This window comes from Myotis lucifugus, unplaced genomic scaffold, assembly GCF_000147115.1.
Source record: "Myotis lucifugus unplaced genomic scaffold, Myoluc2.0 scaffold_24, whole genome shotgun sequence".
Taxonomy (NCBI): Eukaryota; Metazoa; Chordata; class Mammalia; order Chiroptera; family Vespertilionidae; genus Myotis; species Myotis lucifugus.
The window spans coordinates 7336362-7359030 of NW_005871072.1; the positions used below are offsets into that span (position 1 = coordinate 7336362).

Genomic DNA, 22669 nt, shown 5'->3' on the forward strand with positions numbered 1-22669 from the left:
CCACTCAGCCAGAAGCTGGCTCATGGCTGGCCAGCGCAGAGGTGGTGGCAGGAGCCTCTCCCACCTCCGTGGCAGCACTAAGAATGTCCAACTAACGGTTTAGACCCTATCCCTTGGGGGCCTAAGCCTTTAGTCGGACATCCCCCGAGGGCTCACTGGTTGCCAGAAGGATGTATGACTGCAAGCTTAGGCCTGATCCCCCGGGAAGTGAGCCTAAGTCGACAGGTGGACATCCCCCAAGGGGTCCTGGACTGCAAATGGGCGCAGGCCGGGCTGAGGGACACTCCCCCCACCCCCGCCCAAGTGCACAAATTTTTGTGCACTGGGCCTCTAGTCTTGTACATAAGAGGCAGACAGAGGTTGATTTCTAGGAACAACAGGAAAATGAGAAGACTTAGCAGGAACATAAAGGAGAAAAGGTGAGTTCTGATAGACAACACTTCAAAAGCCTATAATTTTACTTTTGAGCTCTTAGGTTATTAAAAAAACATAAAGAGCAAGAAGATATTTAAATCCATGATAATTTTACTAACTAATAGAAATTATGTTTTAACTGACTTAGAAATGCCTGCACTATATCAAAATAGTGGTAGCCGTGATGTGACTCAGAACATGTATTTGTGCTGCAATTAGGCATGGGAGCTTAATTATATTATTTCCATACCTCACAAAAATCCTGAAAGGCAGCTATTATCAACCTATTATGAAGAAACTAAAGCTCAGAAGAATTTAAAAACTTAAAGTTAGCACCCTGATATAAAAAAGATGAGGTCCAAACAAGTTTTTCTGCTTTCAAAGTTCTTTCCATATACAGTAGTCCCCCTTTATCATCAGGGGATATGTGTCTTAAGACCCCAGTGATTGCCTGAAACTGGATAGCACTGAACCCTACATATACTATGTTTTTTTCCGATACATACATACCTATGATAAAGTTTAATTTATAAATTAGGCACAGTAAAATATTAACAACATAAAATAGAACAATTATAACAATATATTATAATAAAAGTTATATGAATGTGCTTGCTTGCTCGCTCTCTTTCTCTCAAAATATCTGAAATTTTCCACTTAATATTTTCAGACCATGGCTGACCACAAATAACACAAACCGAAGAAAGCAAAACTGCAGATGAAGGGACTACTGTACCAGCAAGCTCTCATATAAATACAGTTATAAATTTTCACACCACAGAGATCACTATAATAATAAAGTCTAGAAGAATAAGTCTTGAAATAATTGAATTTATATGCATAAAATTTATGAACTACACAGGACATTTCATATATTTTAATTTTAAAGATAAAAATGATAGACATTATCAAGATACTCACCCTGACAATAAGGATCCACTTGATCAATGAAAGGCCAAATCCACAGATGGCACCATACCTTCCAGCGATGGTATTGGTGATACAGAAGGATAAACAAAATCCAAGCCAGTTGAAAATAAACGCCACTAAAAGCAAGAGAAACAGTTCTTTTAAAAACTATACTTTGGAAACAAATTAACAGAGATTGATATTAGCAATACTTTATTGCTCAATGGGAATAGCAATTCCCTTCTCTTTTTTAACTCTGTACCAATTAAGCCTTCTTTGTAGACTATAGTTTACCTTTTGCAAATGTAAGTTATTTATCAGACATTAACAAGTGAGTAAGCTTGGTTTCTTGTTAGTTTAATCAATAAGAATCAATTCCTTAAAGTCTATCACAATCGGTGAAACATTTTTATACCAGATAAAAACCACGTCACAATGTAGCTTCCATGAGATCCCACCCAAGAAGCCCAGCCTCAGCAGTCAGTCAACCAATCAGCCAATATTAAAGCTGAGCCAAATAAATTATAAAAGATGGTTCCCAGACAGATATTGTTCACTGCCTCTTCCTCCTCTCTAGTAAAACCTGCTGTACTCCTCCACAGGAACCCACCCACCTTTACAGACTTCTTGTGGAAGGCTGGATCCCACACTTAACCCCAAAAGGTGGGTCCCAAGTAGTCTGGGGAAAAATCACAGGAGGCCAAACTCCTTTCCAATTTTTCTTTTTTAAATAGGACTTTTGAAAAACATTCCTTGGTTCTTAAGAACATAGCAAGGGAAAGGAGGATGGAATACAGATTAAGTAACAGTGGCTCTAAATTGATCCCTTTTGGAGCTGGATGATGGATACATGGAGATTTATTATACTATTGCCTACTTTTATGTAAAAAAAAAAGAAGAAATGGTCCCTCCTTTCCCTCTGGATGTTTGGACATAATATCTTGAACAGCTGCTGGGATCTCTTATCAGCCTGAGGATTAAACGGAGAGTGAAGAAAAGCAAAGGAAAGCAGAGCCACAACACTGATACGTCTGTGCCTTCAGACTGCTCATCCATGCTCTTCTTGTCTTGTGGGATAATCTCCTAACCATTTAATACAACTGAGTAGCGGTTTTCTATTACTTGTAGCCAAAACCATTCTGACACAGGTGAATCCATTTTGAAATAAAGGACCCATATTTGAGTCTCGGTGTACTCACTTACTAGATATGTGACCTTAGACTCACTGCTGACCTCTGTGAGCCACAGTTCTTTGATCTGTAAGTACCTACTTCACAAGGCTGATAAAAGGATTAAGTAACATAATGAATGTAAGGAGCTTAGCACAGTACAGAACCTCGCACATGATAGCTGCTGAAGTGTTAGCTATCATTACTAGCCATATAAAATATCTTCACCTTACAGAGTGGGTCCTCTTTTCTGTAGAAAAAAATTTCAGGAGACACTATTGGAAATAAAGATTATTTAACTTTCTACTTTTTTTAAACCTAGATATCGATCAGCATTTTGCTATCCTCCATATCTGTGCTATCCAATGCCACCAACCACACTGCTTCTTACTTGTGCCCCAGGAACATATCCTCCTCTATAAAAGAGGTTATTTAAATTTAAATTAAAACTAAATAGAATTAAAAATTTAGTTCTTCCATTGCAATCGCCACACTGCAAGTGCTCAAGAGTCACATGTGGCTTACAGCTACCATATTGTCAGCTGATATATAGAATATTTCATTTCCACTATCATAGAATATTCTATTAGACATAACTGCTCTATACCTAATTGGCTAATATCTGTGGTAGCTGTAGGGGAAAACAAAAAATACTTAACCAATCAAAAATAATTTTATATCTATTTAAAATAAAGAATTTATACCAATGAGTAGCAGCAGAGATTCCCAACTCTATTGCCTACATATGCCACATATGTGTTAGTGACAGGCTGATATATTTCTCTCCTCAGGCCTCAGGGCAGACGGGTGAGGGCTAGGGCAGAGGACAGACTGCTACGAGTCTTGACCACCTTCTTCCTTTACCCCAGTATGCTGTAATATGCTATCATTTTATAAGCATGCCATGTTGTTAAAACATAGGATGCATTGATGGAGAAAATCCAAAACAGCAAAATATTTCAAAAGTATATTTTTACATTTGCATATACAGTATATTAAAATACTGTCCAATTAGCTTCTTCAAATCAGACTTACAAATATCTATTATACATAGTGCACCCTCACTAGGAATAAAATCCAAAAGAACAAAATAGTATTTACTAAACCATCATGTTTTCTTTTTGCTATCTGCCAGTGGTATCGATTCCTACAAACTATGCTCAGATACAATACCTTGTTATGGACTGAACTGTGCCACTTCAAAGAATTTGTAGATTGAAGCCCTAACCCCCAATGTGACTGTATTTAGAGACAGGGGCTTCAGGGCAGTGATTAAGATTAAACAAGGTTATAGGGGTAGAGCCCTAATCTGATAGGGTTGGTGTCCAGAGAGCTCTTTCACCACATACACGTAGAGGACAGGCCATGTAAGGACACATCAAGAAGACAGCCATCTGCAAGCCAAAATGAGATTCTGCACCGGAAACCAAAATTTCTGGCACCCTGATCTTGAACTTCTAGCCTTCAAAACTCGGAGAAAATTAATTTCCATTTGTAAGACACCCAGTGTGCAATATTTCGTTATGGCAGACCCAACAGACAAATACATAACTTAATCATCTTTAACTGGTTTAAGCACTAGGAAAACAGTGACCACTTGAGCATAGACTGATTCACTTTTATGCCCCGGGGCCTGTAAGATAGGAAGTAAAGCAGGATAGGTCTTTAAGGACAGAATCATTTCTGGATTCAATTCTGGATCCTCTATGACATGTCAAAGTTGGCAAAAAAGAGAATTTAATAACTGTACACTAAACCATAGACCTGTAAAATCTGCAAAAGAAACAACATATAGTAGAGGCAGGAGAACATAGTATACATGCCTAGGAAAGAAGACAATACTTTTCCTTCAACTCTACGTCATTCATGCATGTTCCCCTGGAAACCTAGGGTAAAATAAGGAAGCTTAAAGGGCATAGGGCACCTATTCCCCTTATAACAAGGCCCACGGTAAAACCCAAAGAAGCAACAACCTTAGGTAGCCTATATTCCTTAGGTAAGATTTGGGGAAGCAAGCAGCAGGGAAGCAAGGCAATAAACTCAGGAAAGTTGGTAAAGAATGCTTACTGTTGCTCCGATTACACTTCTCCACATTCACCTTCAGCGTGCCCTTCTTTGTAAGAAAGCAAATTAGGCAGGTTCGGACAAGTTAATGACATTTGAAAATCATTTTAAATCATATTACTTATTATAGCTAAAAGGTGAGTTCTCAGGTAAGATGGGGAAGGAGAACATTATCACCACCTTCACTTAATAGAATGCTATAATTTATGACATTTCATATATTTTCACTCCTTTGTTCTTCACATTAGCTTTTTAAGAAGGGCAAGGTCAAGTTAATTCCACTGTACAGAAAGACAAATTGAGACTCAGAACAATTAAGCTGCACATAAAGTCATAAAGCAAGTAAGTGGTATAGCCAGGATTGAAACATCCAAGTCTTTTACCTATATTCTGTTTCTTTTTACCATCTATACCTCCCACCTACCCAAAAAGGTTATCAGGATAACCTAGAAAGTAATTTTGTATGCTACAGTTTATCCATTAAAAGTTTAGGAAGACTATACTTTTAATTTTCAGTAGCCATAAGATACTTATTAATTAAAAAGGGGAAAACAGTAACTTTATAGTGAAGACAGCTGGCAGACATCACCTTAACCTGATGAGAGTATCACCAGTAGTAAGACATATCTAGATCATTCCTTTCTGTTGTGATGCACTGAGAAGGGCGCATCATTTCTGTGGTATTTTTGCAAAGAGAGAAAGAGACAAAGGACAGACACACACACACACACACACACACACACACACACGCACGCGCGCGTGCGCACGCACACACAACACCTAACTGGTATTCTTCAAAAGAATCAGTCATAAGAAACAAGAGAAAAGATTAAGAAACTCCTCCAAATTAAAGCAGACTTAGGAACATGGCAACTAAAAAAAATGTGTAATCCTGGATTAGATTCTTGATCAGGCAAAGGTCATTAATGAGAAAGTTGGCAAAATTGGAGTAAGATCTGTAAACCAGTTAGTATTTCATTAATATTAATTACCAAATACTGATTATTGAACTGAAGTCATGTAAAATGTTAAGACTTGGAAAAGCTGGATAAAAGTTTGGAACTGCACTATTTTTACAACCTTTTTCCTAGGTTTTAAGTATTTCAAAATAAAAATTTTAAAATTAAAAAAACTTGATACTTGTTTTGAAAATAAACAAATGAAAATCATAGATGATAAATATGCATATTTGATAAATATGAAAACATTGAGAACTTATTAATATTTTGCTCACGGAAAAATTTCATCACATATAAATACACCAGGTTTCTAAGACAATAGGTTCTCAAAGAATAATCAATTTCACTATACTTAATTTTGAACTACACAGGGATAAATTTCTGTCTTATCTAGGCTCTTTGTTTAAACTATCAGCCATTTAGAAAGACATGATCTAGCAATGTGTTAAGATATTGTTTTAGCCCTGAACAGTGTGGCTCAGTTAGTTAGTTGGGTGTCGTCCATGCACCAAAAGGTTTTTGGTTCGATTCCCAGTCAGGACACATGCCTGGGTTGCAGACTCCATCCCTGGTAGGCGGGGTGCAGGAGGCAGCCGATCAATGTCTCGCTCTCACATCGATATTTCTCTCTCCCTCTCCCATGCTCTCTCTAAAAAGTAATAAAAATTATTTTTTAAACAGACATTGTTTTAAGATATTTCCACTAAATTATAGAAAATTAAATTAAAAACTTTTTCTTGTAAATATAACAAATTCAATACAATTTAATACTTCACAAATATTGTGAGTTTTTAAAGATATGATTGCAATGCTTAAATGTTCTCTCTCTGGATTCACTTACAACGTGAAATGTCATCTAAAACCTATTAAAAAACCCACAGTTTTGCATGCACAAAACAAATCATTAATATACTGTTTTTCATATGTGTGGTGCTCAGACAACCCCTTTAATAACTGTAACTTTTATGACTTGTCCATGGAGAGGCTCAAAGGAATTTACTAAGTAATGATGTTCAACATCATTAATTGTTAAGGAAATGCAAATAAAAACCACAATGACATACCACCACACATCTACTGGAATGTCTTTTTTTTTTTTTTAACATTAACACTAAATGTCAATGAGTATCAGAGCAACAGGAATTCTCATTCCCTGCTGGTGGGAATGCAAAATAGTACAGCCTCTTTGGAAGACAGTTTGGTAATTTCTTACAAGTCAGAATTTACATTGCGAAACACTCTTCTAATTCTTTTTAAAGGTACAATTAACTTAATATTTCTTTAGTTATGTGATCCTCACATCTAAAATGGAAATAATTATTAATATAGCACACTGAAGTGAAGATTCACACATGACACAAAAGGCTCAACCTTAGAAGAAACAATTTCTAGATAGAGCCCAATACATTCTTAAGTAATAGAGTTCAGGTTCATTTCCACAGACTGTCAATTATCACTTTCTTTCTCTCAAAGAGAAAACCTGTTAAATATAAGATCAGAGGCAGTTAGGCGTGTAAAAGGCATTTTGCAGTGACAGTTCAAGGGATTATAGAAGCTAGAACATTATCAGGGATATATATATTTCTTTCTTTACATTTTCAGAACATGAACATGCAATTATCTTATCATATTTAAGGGTAAAACTTTTTATAGGGTTTCATGTGGTAAGAGAAAGAAATGTAGACATTGAAAACAGATAGCAAGAATTAAACCAACAAAAAGTTTTAACTGAAATGTTATAATTGATATTTACTGTAGTTTTACTTGTACAACTTATAGAACCTAAAATTCTTAAGCCACACGAAATAAAATCTATTTCTGAACCTTAGAAATAGACAACAGAACAATTTAGACAACAACTGCTAGATAGTTTAAGCATGGAAAATATAGCAAGTTGCAATTTGTAGAACAGCCACTAGGTGGTAGTGAACACAAATAAATCTATGCTCATTAAGGCAAATAAGCTCAAGCTCTGGCCTACAGCCACCAGAAAAAAAAATATATAAGGAAATAAAGATAAATAATAACTTATAATTTAACTTTATAATATTAGTGCAATATTTGTAGACTATGAAATAGTATAAAAATATAAACTGTAGAAACATAATTCAGTAAAAATTTAAAACAAGTCAGATAATTTCCATTATATACATTAATATAAATACTTGCATTTACATTAATTAATATATCACCAGTGGCCAAAAATAAAGTCAATCAAGTGTCTAGGTTATCATGCATTTACATCACTGTTACATTAGTAAAATGTTTTCAAATCTAAAAAAATAAAAAGATTATGATTTAGTGAACTACAGAAATGGAGAAGTAATAATTAAGCTCTGAGTCAAATAATTAGATAGTGTCAAATAACATTTTTATTCCTAAAAAACAGGTTTTTATACTACACACAGTATGATAAATTTAAATTCTTTCTTTTCTAATTAAGGAATCAAAGTTTACATGACTCATAATCAAAATATGTGGGAAGTGTACTATCAATTTAAAGGACTATTAGCTGAACTAAAACTAAGAAAACAAACAAGGTTCACTAAACTAACATTAAAAAACAGTAGTTATTTGTAGCTAAAGTGGTCATTTCCTTGCATTGTATCTAACATCGTATTTAAATAGAAATTGTTAACTAAAACTATGAGATTTAAATATTGTATTATATTAGCTGGCCTATCTGAATATAATTTAATAAATTTGAAGAGAAAAATATAACTGCCCACCCATTCACCCACCCATTTCTGAGTGATTATCTACTTCTATTCTTCAGAAGATGGGAAGAAAGGAAGCAAGAACCCTGGCTGATGTGGCTCAGTTGGTTGGGCGTCGTCCTGTGCACCAAAAGTTTGCCGGCTCAATTCCCACTCAGGGCACATGCCTGGGTTGCGGGCTTGATCCCTGGTAGCGTGGGTGCAGGAGGCAGCCAATCAGTGTTTCACTGTCACATCAATGTTTGTCTCTCTCTCTCTACCTCTCTCTCTAAAAGTCAATTTTTTTAAAAAAAATCTTTAAAAAAAAATAGAGGAGGAGGTCAGTAATTTTTCAGATTCAAAAGTAATTCAATTCATAAACTATGTATTTTCTATTTTTAAAGTTAAATGTGGTACTTTAAGTAAACTATTTGTGGGTTTTATTATCAAAATAAATCATGAATTATATTAGCATTCTATCAAAGAAGGTATAAAAACTTGATCATCTAACTAAGCTGAGGATAGAAATTAACCATATATAGACTACATGAATATCAGGTTTCCAAAACTTATTTTAGCAATTTAAATAGTTTATTGAATTTCATAATCTTATTTACTGTTTACACTGTGCCAATTAGAAACTGAAATAATAAAGACTATAACACAGTTTTCCCACAAGTATCTTAAATTTTCTTTATAAGTTAAATATTAATTTTGCAAGATGTTACAAAATGTAACTTAGGTTTCTGGGCTTCTAGCTACTCACCATTCCCTTCAAATAAGACTTACACTTTCATACTTTTGTGTCTCAAACCACATGGTTCTAGCTGCCCAGAATATTTCTTTTTCTAACTTCTCTTCTGGTTTAAAGACACTCAAATGGAAGTCCTCTGCCTCAAAAGCAGAATTTATAGTTTCATTCTACATGCTCCTACAATATTGAATGGACATGCAGCATTCCTCATATAAAACTATATTTAACTTAAAGATGCTTATATATCTCTATATTGTCAGCATCTAGCATAATGACTACAATACAGTTATCTGGTAAGTATTTAATAAATTCTAGGGTTTATACTGTAACATTTGATCACACTTAGCTAGTATCAGGAACAATTTACATTTTAAAAAAGGTAGACACATGCTAACAATATTTGCCTTTCTTCTTAAAAATACATAGCCAATATATGCAAAAAAAAAGTTTGGAAAGGAAAGATCACTTACTGAAAAACGCCAGCATAAAAATCCCATCATTACCCACTCTGAGCTGGTCTGCATCACTAAAGTCATCTCTTGGTGAGCACTCTTCCTCCTGAATCTGTAAAACATGAGACATTAGAACACACTAAAATAATTACAACTTTATTACCTTGGATATAAAGATAAGAATTTAAATAAAATCTAATATTCTCAATTTACTGCATAGACAAAACAGATGAGTACAAACTCTAGCAAGTGTTCATTTTTCGTGGGCACCCTTGAAAAGAGTAATTTCAAAGGTAAACACAAAAAACATAAAAGTTGCCGAAACCGGTTTGGCTCAGTGGATAGAGCGTCGGCCTGCGGACTGAAAGGTCCCAGGTTCGATTCTGGTCAAGGGCATGTACCTGGGTTGCGGGCACATCCCCAGTGGGAGATGTGCAGGAGGCAGCTGATCGATGTTTCTCATCGATGTTTCTAACTCTCTATCTCTCTCCCTTCCTCTCTGTAAAAAATCAATAAAATATATTTAAAAAAAAAAAAACAAAAACATAAAAGTTAAATAACACTGAATTAATGAAAATTATATTAAGAAAGATAGATGTGACATTGTTGCATTAGTGTCAAGTGGAAAACAGGACCCTTAAACATCAATGGTGGCAATATTTATCAAAAATAAAATTGTACATATCCTTTGACCCAGCAATTCCAGCTCTTCAAATACATTGTACATATACACACATATACTCTCGCTTATAAGAAATGTATTAAAGATAATTCACTTCAGCAACGTTAATAAAAGCAAAAGATTAGACACAATATAAATGCCCATCAATAATGGACTATTGTCAGAGATAATTCTCCATGAGTTTCTCATGTTTCTGCATGTCTTCCAGGTAGAGGCACTGCTTGCCTTTCTTCTGTACTATCTTTTCAAGGATCTTTATATATAGTGGGCTGCTCCGAAAGAGAAAGATAGTCTCTCTCTCCAGAGCAAAGGTGTGGGCATGCTTAGTTACCATTAGAAAATACTGGGTTCCCTACATTCAGGGTTCCACACTGTGTGTGGAGGTATCATGTGGCCATCTTTGAGTTGCCCTGTGGGAACTAGAGCTCAAGAAACTGGTGTAAGAAAATGCTAATACTATGGCTAAAACCATTGATGGTAATCAAGTTTTTGTCTCTGACCTGAGCAGTCTCGTGTCTTCTGCCAACATTCCCAAAATTGACAAGCTAATCAGGTAGTTTGCCAAGTATGGTAAAGTCTCAGATGATTCACAATTCTTGACAGACCAATTAAATAAGTTACTGAATATCTGATGAAATTTAAAAAGTAATGTAAAATTTTTAAATAAATAAAAAAGAACAAAAGTTCTTAGTATTCTCTTAACGATCTCTAAAATATATTAAATAAAAATGTGTATAGTACAAAAAATGTGTACAAAAAATATACTAAGATATTAATGTATTTGCTTGTAAATGTAGAGAACTTCTCTGAAAGTATGTACAAGACTGTTATCACTGATTGTCTAATATTCAACAAATATTGACGAAATACCCCTTCTACACAAGACTTAGCTTCCTGGTATTGGGGATACATGAGTGTACATAAAACAAAGATGCTTGCCTTTCTGGAGGCTATACTCCAGTAAGGGGAGTTAGACAATAAACAAAGACATAATAAGTAAGTTATTTATATATTATTAAAAGGTATAAATGCTCTACACAAAAGGGGAAAGGATGGTTTAGGAAATGCTTGAGGTTACAGGTTACAGTATTAAATATGGTGGTCAAGAAGCCTCGTTGAGATGGCACTTGAGCAAAGACTTAAAGGAGAGATAAGAGTTAACTAACTATGTAAATATCTCACAGAAAAGTGTTTCAGACAAAGAGATAAGCAGTGCCTCACAAGGACCTTATGGGATCATACCTGGCATGCTAGAAAATAGCAAGGAAGTAGTTCCTTGCCATTAAGAGAGAAATAGGAACACATTAGGTCAGTAAGTCCACTGAAGGACTTTATATTTTACTGAGTGAATTGAGTGGTCTTACTGAGTTTTGATCAAATGAGTGGCATGACCTGATATACATATACATTATCTCCATGTTACAGATAGATAACCTCAGCTGGGTGTTGATGTATCAATTTTGTGTTAGTACACAGAGAGGATCAGAGAAGCTAAGTGAGCTGACCAGGATCACATAATTAGTTATATCATGACAGGAGTTGAATCCAGGACACTGATCTTCTTATCCATTCAATCATGATAGTCTCACTACATAGGTTGCTTTCATGAAACAAAAAGACTTTTAAAACCATATTTCTTATTATTTGGGCAAAAAAATTCCTTAAACTCTGCATTTATATCCTAGGCTATACTTTATGGTAAATGTAATGAATGGCAACAATTAAATACATACTAATGAAATTTTATATAATTCCAAGTTAACTTAAGAAATAAATATTCAAGTACAGTATGAGCAAGCCCTGGGGGGAAAACCTGTCAATATCATGGGAAGAATATAAATATTTCAAACTCTTTTGAAAGACCAGTCCAGAGATTTTTACATCATTTTTAAATTAATTAATTAATTTATTTATTTATTTATTTAAAATGTATGTTTGTTGATTTCAGAAAGGAAGAAAGAGGGAGAAAGAGACAGAACATCGATGAGAGAGAATCATTCATTGGCTGCCTCCTGCACACCCCCTACTGGGGATCAAGCCTGCAACCCAGGAATGTGCCCTGACTGGGAATCAAACCATGACCTCCTGGTTTATAGGTCGAAGCTGAGCTACACAGGCTGGGCAGAACATCATTTTTAAAAAGATAGAAGACATAGACATGCACAAAGATGTTCCTTACAAGGTTAACACCAGAAAACACATGCATACACATGCACGCACATGCACACACTCACACACACAAGACACACATTTTTAAACAATCTAATTTTCACTTAGATTGAAATGGCTATTAAGACTCTTAGAGAGAAATGGCCACTAAATTATAGTATACTAGAGGCCCGGTGCACAAAATTTGTGCACTGGGGGGGTGGGGGGGTTGTCCCGCAGCCCAGCCTGCCCCCTCTCGCAGTCTGGAAGCCCTCAGGGGATGTCCAACTGCCGGCTTAGGCCCACTCCCCATGGGGCGTGGGCCTAAGCTGGCAGTCGGACATCCTTAGCACAGCTATGGAGGCGGGAGAGGCCACTGGCGCTGCGCTCACCAGCCATGAGCCTGGCTTCTGGCTGAGCAGCGCTCCCCCTGTGGGAGCGCACTGACCACCAGGGGGCAGCTCCTGTGTTGAGTGTCTGCCCCCTGGTGGTCAGTGCACATCATAGCAACCAGTCGTTTCGCCATTGGGCCGAAATTGGCTCTCCAACATCCCCCAAGGGGTCCCGGATTGTCAGAGGGCGCAGGCCAGGTTGAGGGACCCCACTGGTGCACGATTGGGGTCAGAGAGGGACACGGGAGGTTGGCCAGCCAAGGAAGGACTGCAGGAGGGCTCCAGGGCATGTCCAGCCCGTCTCGCTCAGTCCTGATAGGCCGGACCCCAGCAGCAAGCTAACCTACCGGTTGAAGCGTCTGACCCCTGGTGGTCAGTGCATGTCACAGCAAGCGGTTGAGAGGCCTTAGCATTCATTAGCATACTACGCTTTAATTGGTTGCACAGCCTATCAGATGACCAGACACTTAGCATATTAGGCTTTTATTATATAGGATTGATTCCATAGAATTTTATTCAACCATTAAAATAATAGAAACATTTAAATAGAATGTTTAAAAAATAAAAGATGGTATCTGTGCAATAATTTCAACTATAACTATGTTTAACGCTGATTTATAAATCCTAAAATTGGCAAAAGACACTAAAATATTTTAAAATGAAGAACAACTCTGGTATTTTCTTCTTAATTTCCCACATTGGCAAATGTAAAGAAAGCATTCATTAACTAACTGTCATTTATTAAGCACCAAATATGTCCCAGATGATAGATAGGTGCTGGAATCATAAATATAAGGTCCTTGTCCTGGATTTGCTCACAATTTATTAAATGCTAGTTTTTATGTCAAAAGACAAGTTACTGACACACAATTTAAAACACGTGCGTGGCCAGCATGGCTCAGTGATTGAGCATCAACCTATGAACTAGGAGGTCATGGTTCAATTCCCAGTCAGGGCATTCTCTCTCATCATTGATGTTTCTATCTCTCTCTCCCTCTCCCTTCTTCTCTGAAATCAATAAAAATATATTTTTTTAAATAAAAAATAAAATACGTTACAAAAAATCCGAACCCTACCCATGACAGGGTTATAAAATGAGACTAACGGATAAACAAGAACAAGCCATGTTCTAAAAGTTTTATAAAGTGGATTATTTGGAATTCAAATATTTTTCACAGAAATATTAAAAATAAGTTTTTTTTTCATAAATCTTTTAATTTTTCTTATGATACATGCAACCCTATACATAAGAAATAGAAAATAGTGTTTCCAAGTCTCCTCGCCATTCTCCCAAGAAGAATAGATTCAAGAAACAGGCTTCAGGTCACACAGCTGAGGTTCATTGACAAGTGAATATACAGACATACCTCATTTTATTGTACTTTGCTTCACTGCATTTCACAAATGTTGAACGGAAGGCAAAATGCTTCACCAACAAAAAGATTACAACTTGCTTTATTGCAATATTTGCTTTATCGTGTGGTCTGGAACTGAACTCACATTATCTCCAAGGTATGCCTATACTCAAAACTAATTAGACCTTTAAAAAAAAATCTGAATCAAGTATAGGAACACATACTAGAGCTCTGACCAGGTTACTCAGTTAGTTAGAGTGTCGTCCCAATACGTCAAGGTTGTGGGTTCGATCTCCTCTCAGTCAGGGCACACACAATGAATGCATAAATAAGTGGAACAACAAATCGATGTTTGTTTTTCTCTCTTTCCCCCTTCCTCATTCTCTAAAATCACCCTTCCTCTTTCTCTAAAATCAATCCATCCATAAAAAAATAATAATAAAAAGAAATATAATCATATTTTGTAGAAAAAAAGTGATAGAGCACTGGGTTAAAAACTGATGAATTTAAGCCCAAGCAGGTTTTGCTCAGTGGATAGAGCATCGGCCTGCGGACTGAAGGGTCTCGGGTTCGATTCTGGTCAAGGGCACATACCTTGGTTGCAGGCTCCCGACCCTGGTGGGGGGCATGTGGGAGGCAACCAACTGATGTGTCTCTCTCACATCACTGTTTCTCTCTGTCTCTCCCTCTCCCTTCCATTCTCTCTAAAATATCCTCAGTTGAGGATTAAAAAAAAAAGAAGAAACTGATGAATTTAAAAGATTATTTATAAACATCTAAGTAAGTCTCCTGAACAATTTTATTTTGCTTTCCATGAAATTTTCCACAACCCTCACAGGTAGAGTTATATTAAAAGCAGTTGAAAACAGAAAACTTCTCTTTATAAACATGTTCCCAATTCAGGCTGGGATCAAATACTTTCTAAAACAGGTGCTGGAAATGATGATAGTGGAAGATTAGAATAGTAAAACTCTGTGGAGTTTTTTCTTCAAAAGGTAAAATCACCTTATGCTTTTCTCAAAGCACAGAGAACAAGACTTAATGCTTCCTACTTTCTGTTTAGAGAAATCCTACTGCATGGAAATTAGGGCAGTAAAGACACAAAGTTCATGACACCCTTTAAGCACATTTGTATTTCCAAGGTCTTTAGGGAGACACTTACCTGAGAAAAGGAGTTACTGTCCCTCTACTTCACTGAGAGTGTGTGCATGTATACAAATACACGTACAAACATATATGTACTAAGCAACCTATAGATTTTGATAGAAACTCCACACTTCATAGATCTATCCTCTTTCTTTATGATTCTCCCCTCCCAGTATAAAAAATCTTTATTGACTGAGCTATATTTATGCACCACTTTAATAGAGACTTACTTTCTCCCTAAGAGAGAAAAAGAATAAATATTAAATTTGGGGTTTACTATCTTTACTTATGTGCCCAAAGCTACTTATATTGACATTTAACTCTGTGTGTATTGGGAGGATGGGAGTGGGAGCAGGTATGGAAAGGGTTCTAGCTAATGAAAGAAATCCATCCAATAAAATGCTCATGACCAGAGAATCTACTTGCTGGGCTCTGGCCTAACAGCGGCAAGAGGAAAATGCTATACATAGAAACGCCTCTTTCTCTCTCTTAGCCCTGTACCTAGTTCTAGCTTCACTGGGTGAAGTTACTTTTTTCTGTCTTTTTCCTGAACAAAATGGGATGAATTTAGGGATCTGAAATAACATCCCAAAGTCTGAAGCAAAAAAAGGGCAACAAACCCTAGTCCTACTTGCAGCCAAATTAAAATGTAAATAATTTCTGCCTTTACCTGGCGTAGAAGATCATACATGTATATCTTTACTGAGATAGCCACTCCTTTTACCAAAACAAGAAATAACATTATGTATATCATTGATTATCTCTATTACTAAGATAGGAAGATGAGAGAGAACAGGCAAGTAGAATCATTCAAAATTCTAGGGTGGGATGTGTTAAAAGGACAAAATAAAAGTGAATTTGAGAAAAAAGTGAATTGACAAACATAATTTAAAGGCCTTGTTAGTTATTTCTCTGTGTTTTCTAACCTACCTTGAGTTCATTCATAGTCACTAGAGTTTTCGATTTTTGGGACTACATTGGAAATGTTAGTTTGAAGGGTTGGAGTAGATATTGAAGAATTTAGACTGATTATGCTAATATACAAAATATGAGTAGGAAAAAAAGATAATTTGAATACAGTGATGGACCATGGACTGTAAACTATATAAGGAGGGAAATAAGGACATCAACAGTGAAGAGGTTGATGGACTTGAGGTCTAAGTGAAAGAGAACAACAACTAGGGTGAGTCAGAAGGATGGGAGGTTAAGGCCAGTGCATGAGATGCCTAAAATCAAGAATTCGGAAGTGATAATTGTATGGGTAAAGATAAGGTCTAGGATGACCACAACGTAAGATGGGATAAAGGGGAAGATCAAAAGAAACAGAAATAGAAATGAGGAGGTCAAGGAATGAAAAAGGTAAATTTAACTAGGAGAGTACCTATTTCACTAAAAATGACACATATAAGTAGTAGTAAAATATTAAAAATATACACAGGCACAAACACTCAAATACAGACCACTATTTTTGATATTACTAAATAGACATATCAATTAATAAAAATAATATTCTCAAAAGGAAATAAAACTTTCTTACTCTTTGGGATGTTTCTGCTGCTGCAGCAGCCATTGCAGCAGCTTTTGCCTTCTCAGCTTCATCATACGTAGGAAGAGAGGTAGCAACACTGTATGGAGGTGGCACAGGATAAAACTCATTGTATACTTCTGCATCTGAAGAAAAGGAATTTAAAAAGGATAACCATTAAAAGGAACTATTTTATATAATTTTTATAGCCAAATACATAATTTAATAATTTACAACAGGCAGGCCACTAAGGATTATTATTGCTATTGTAGTCCTATGTTATAAGCTATAAAACACAGAAATTACTACTATAATCATATGTATTTTAGTCCTATATTTATTATAAAGAAAAAGGACTAATAAATATTATCTAAAGGCTCATACACAAAACAAGAACCTTAAGAAAAAGATTTTGAAAAGGAGTGCAAGATAAGAGAAGTAAGTAACAGTGCTATGCTCAAAGAATTAATTTATTTGCCCAAATAATCTCACAGTCAAAACCATGAGAATTAATAATAATAAATGATTTGCTACATAACTCTAATAAGTTTGAGGTAGTTTGGTACACAGCATAGCAATGGTAGTCACAACAAAAGGATTGCAATTTCCACTTTTAGTATCTTCCATCATTCAGAAATAGACATCTTCAGGATTTTCTTCCTTCAAGATTACCATCAAATATATTTTTTTTAAAAAATCTAGGGTAGCAAATTCACTGTACTATATACTCTGGAAACTTGTAAAATAATGAAGAAAAGTTAGCCCATAATAGATTTTAGAAAGCAGTCATTAAATCTTATAGCCAAAGACAAATAAATCAACATAAAACTGTGTATCAAACTGAGCGCTGAACAAGCATGTTGATCAAATAACATTATATACAAACTAGAGGCCCGGTGCACGAAATTCATGCACTGAGGGGGGGGGGGCCCTCAGCCTGGCCTGTGCCCTCTCACAGTCCAGGAGGCCCGCAATCAATTGCCCCAAAGAGGTAGGCTCCGCCCACCCGGCCAGGGCTCCACAATGGATTGCCCGCGCAAAGGGAGGCCCCACCCACCCGCCACCTGCCACGGTCTTTGGGGCAACCATGGAGCCCCCAGATTGATCAATCGCCCTGCCAGCCGGTGGCCTGGGCCTCCCTCTGCAGGGCAATCATGTGATCGATCTCACCCCACAGAGGGAGACCCCGACCACCCACCACAGCCCGCCGGTCAGTGGCCTGGGCCTCCCTCTTTGGAACGATTGTGGAGCCCCCAATTGATTGATCATCTGGCCAGCCAGTGGCCTGAGCCACACTCTGCAGGGCAATCATGGGATGATGGCCGGGCCGCCGACCAATCGCATCACATCCGCCATGGCCGGCCTGGCACCAATGAGTGTCATAGTGTGGTCATCCGGAAGATCGTCCGGAAGGTCATTCAGCTGTCTGGTCTAATTAGCATATTATGCTTTTATTATTATAGATAGAAGAAGTAAGCCTTTATTAATTTAACCAGTGAGAACATCTTTATAGAGATGATTTTCACTAACTACATAAAAAAGTAAATAAATTTGATGTAAAAAATACCAGTCTTTTTACACATGCTATACGGTCTAAATAAAATTTGGACAAGCAAAAATGATAACCAGAGAAAGCTAGATGACACTAATTATAGAATATCAGAGATAAGAAAGATGAAATACTCAATGAAAGATTTTTTACATTAAAATGTTTTTCAACAACTGATTTTTTAAATGTTTCATAAAGAATATATAAAATACTTCGGTTATTTATAACAGTATACAAAGTCATACTTAAAACACTATAGTAATTAAATTAGTGTGGCTGGGAAAAAGCAAACTGTGGCCAGAGAAATAGATGAGGGTAGTTCTTTAGAATGACCTGAAAGGATAAGATAAACAGTAGCAAGCAGGAGTCACTGCCTTATGTCTAAGAATTATTACCATGTGTATGGAATAACATTATGTACACCCTAACCTCTGTTAACACATTCCACATTCTCACTCACACTCATCATTAATAACACCTTGTTTTATGACTATGTAAATATATACACACACGTGTATATATATGCATGTGTGTATATATGTTTGTTCATTTCTTCTAAAAGTCACATGCTAGTCCATTGGGAATAGATCCTAGTTAAGCATAAAAAAGTTTAAATAGCTACATTTTTCAATTAAATTTTAAAAAGAAAAATATGAGGTAAGTAATGTATGAAGTAAATATTTTACAAACTATCCTTGGGAAAACAGTTTTTTTTAAAATCATAAAACCAAAAAAGTAACCATACTGGTAAAAAACAAATGAATAAAAAACATGAGCTACTAAAAACATTAGTTGTTTCATAATAAAAATAATAATACTGCTCATCTGGTGTGGCTCAGTGGTTGAGTGTTGACCTATGAACCAGGAGGTCACGGTTTGATTCCAGGTCAGGGCCGGGTTGTGGGCTTGATCCCCAGTAGGAGGTGTGCAGGAGGCAACTGATCAATGAGTCTCTGATCATTGATGTTTCTATCTCTCTTTCCCTCTCCCTTCCTCTCTGAAATCAATAAAAACATATTTCAAACAAACAAACAAAAAACACAACAATACCTGAAGTTGTAGGTACTTCCACAGTAATACTGCTATAAGGTGGAGGAGAAGAGTCCGTTTCAAATACTAATGCTGAAGGAGCAGTCTGCACAATCTGCGGTGCTGGGTTTGAAGTTGATGGCTGCTCTATGGCAGATGATTCTGAATTATCCTCTTCATTGTAAAGCTAAGAAAACAAAGAAAAGAAGACATATTAAAGTGATTCTTTTTTAAATTTATGTTAATTTTTAAAGATCATTTCAGTCATAGGGTCACTTTTTAGCTATAAAGAAAGTAAAATAGTATTTAAAAAGATGAACAAACATTTTAAGAGACCTAATCAGTCTCTAACAGCTTTAGAATTATAGTTTCTTTACAATAAAGATGAAGTTCAAACTGTTAAGAATTTATGAAGAGAAAACAGTCTGACTACAGATTCAGATTAATTCAGTCCCACAGTAAACACTGTCTACCATGTATCAATCACTGCACATTACAAAGGAAAGGAAAGCTTCTAAAGATACAACCACAATACTAAGTAGGCACTAAATGACCACTCTCCAGACTAGCAGCACTCTCCTCAGTGTCACAAAACATCTCCCATGTTTCCCATTACAGGGTACCCAGGAGAATCCTAATTTAGTCATCTATAATCATACTTCTAAGAGAAAAAAAATGTTAGATGAGCAAGTAAAAGCAAATAACAGTACAGATATACACTAAGCAAAATCAACTAAAACAAGTAACAGTGAAGGTGTCAAAAAAGAGTAAACCACTTTCATAAAATAAAACAGGCATATTTCTGCTAGTAAAAACCTTTCTTGTTAGTATGAGAGAATACCATATTTCATGGTATTCCACAGACTGCACCATGAGTTCTAGATGCCCCCATCACCTGAACAAATTTGCAAAAAAAAAGAATGTTTACCCCGCCCTTCAGGTGTGCGCGCGGTGGAAGCGGGGGGGGGCCGAGGGAGGAGGGGAGGTGCGGGGGGGGGGGGGAATAAATATTAAAAAAAATGTTCAAAACCAAGTGTTACAAGATATTTTATCAAGACACAACTAAGTTTTCTTTTAAACAAATAAGGGTTTTTATTTCATTTTTTAGCCATTCTTACCTGCTCAAGATGTCAACTGAAAGAAAGGTGTAAGAATATATACAGTATAATTGAATTTTTTAAATAATCAGATATTGTTTATATAATAAATACTAGAGACCCAGTGCATGAATTCATGCACCAGTGGGGTCCCTCGGCCTGGCCTGTGGAATAGGGCCGAAACTGCCTCTCTGACATCCCTCAAGGGGTCCCAGATTGCAAGAGGGCACAGGCCAGGCCAAGGGACCCCACCAGTGCACAATCAGGGCCAGGGAGGGACGTGGGAGGTTGGCCAAAGGGGAGAGACCGCAGGAGGGCTCCAGGGTGTGTCTGGCCCATCTTGCTCAGTCCCAATTGGCCAGACTCCAGCAGCAAGCTAATCTACCAGTCAGAGCATCTGCCCCCTGGTGGTCAGTGCACATCATAGTGAGCGGTTAACAGGCCTTAGCATATCATTAGCATATTATGCTTTGATTGGGTGAACGGCCAACCAGCCGACTGGACACTTAGCATATTAGGCTTTTATTATATAGGTGGGTAATCAAAATTTCTGGAAGGATACACAACAAACAGCAAAGAGGGGCTGGTGGGGGAAGATAGTCCATCATTTTCTATTTGAATTTTTCACCCTAAACATAATTTGAAGTTTTTAATTTTTAATAAAACCAAAATGCAATAAAATGAAATCGCTAATTTCTGATTTGGCATGTTTCAGATGCAACAATGTTATGGTAGACTCCATATTTTATGATAAAAAACTTTCTCTAATATAAAATATTACTTAATATCATTACAATAGCTCTCACAGGTTAATATATATGCCTATGCAATTTCTGTTGAAAATGATACAATCTGTCATTGTAAACACAAAAAGACATATTAAAGAACTCAAATCAGAAAATGTATGCTTTTGTTGTTGTTGTTGTTGTTAATCCTCACCTGAGGATATTTTTCCATTGACTTTTTTTAAGGAGAGTGGAAGAGAGAGGGAAAGACAGAAACATTGATGTGAGAGAAACACATCAATTGGTTGCCTCCTGCATGAGCCCCAGGCCAAGGTACGTGCCCTTGACCGGAATTGAACCCGGGACCCTTTGATCTGCATGCCGACGCTCTATCCACTGAGCGAAACCAGTTAGGGCAGAAAATGTATGCTTTTTAAGAAAAATAGAGGGATAATGGGGCAAGAAAGTGATTAAAAAATAGATCAAGTTTATATTGCCAGACTAAACTGTTTTTCTGAGCTTCAGACCTGTATATCCATTCATTTAATTCATTTCTTACATAAAGGCTCTGGGCTGTGTATGTTCAATTCTTTGTTTCCCAAACTACACTGCCTAGCTAAGTTCTGCATGTTGTTCAGATATTAGCTTAAAATTAAGTTCTCAGGAAAGCTTTTCTTATCTCCCAAAAGCAGATTAGGGTTCTCTGATACAATCTTAAAGACTATGTTCCTCAGAGCATGTATCACAATAGTAATTATTTATGTACTCATTCATTTACAGTCTCCTTTCCCAGCTAAAGTGAGAGCTCTACAAAAGTGGAGGTTATATATGTCTTGTTAAACACTGAAAATAAAAGTAAGCTCCAAAGTATTTGGATTCAGCCTTGGTTAAAATTAAAAGAAAATACAATAGAGGTCACCAGTCACAATAGTATAAAATGGAAAGCCTTGAGAGAGAATAACCTTGTTAACCCAAGTATTTGACATTTCTAACAACAAGTATTACTTAGTAAGGAGAAAGAATATACTCACATCCCAAAGACCTCCAAGAACAAAAAGCCAAACAGATGGAGTAAATACCTTAAATTTCTATTTTCAAAAGAATTCAATTTCTGGTTAAATACCTTTTAAATGCTAAAACATCAATGTAAATATGCTAGATCCTAAAGGAAGATCTGCCCTACAATTATGCCTCTTTATCAATAGATCAATATGATTTTAACAAAGATTGCTGATCTCACAGTCCTCAAAAGAAAAAAAAGCCAGGAGAGAGAAGTTTTTGAGTGTGCTTTGTGGGCACCTTGTCATCCTTTTTTTCTAAGGTTGTCTTTAGGGCCCTGCTCTCCCTCCCAGCCTCCTTTTCTTCTCGAGGTCTCCTCATAACCTATCAATTTAGCTCACATCATTTTAGCATGAGCCCATATATATGCCATAAACGTCTATATATTTCATCCCAGGAAATTGTTCAGCCCCCCCTTTTGTGTTTTTATCCTAAACCTAGAGGCCCGGGGCACAAAAATTTGGGCCCTCGGGGGGGGGGGGGCAGCCCGGCCTGTGCCCTCTCGCAGTCTGGGACCCCTCGGGAGATAACGACCTGCTGCTTAG

General features: G+C 36.6%; 1 protein-coding gene across 1 annotated transcript in view; it reads right to left on the reverse strand.

Moving 5' to 3' along the window:
- Nucleotides 1-22669, reverse strand: part of NDFIP2 (Nedd4 family interacting protein 2) — a 49896-nt gene that overhangs the window by 15936 nt on the left and 11291 nt on the right. Inside the window, exons 2-5 of the mRNA XM_014453515.2 lie at nucleotides 19265-19430; nucleotides 16678-16811; nucleotides 9436-9529; nucleotides 1336-1460 (exon numbers count right to left, since the gene is read on the reverse strand). Coding sequence (XP_014309001.2) covers nucleotides 1336-1460; nucleotides 9436-9529; nucleotides 16678-16811; nucleotides 19265-19430 — 519 coding nt within the window. The remainder of the gene's footprint in view (nucleotides 1-1335; nucleotides 1461-9435; nucleotides 9530-16677; nucleotides 16812-19264; nucleotides 19431-22669) is intronic.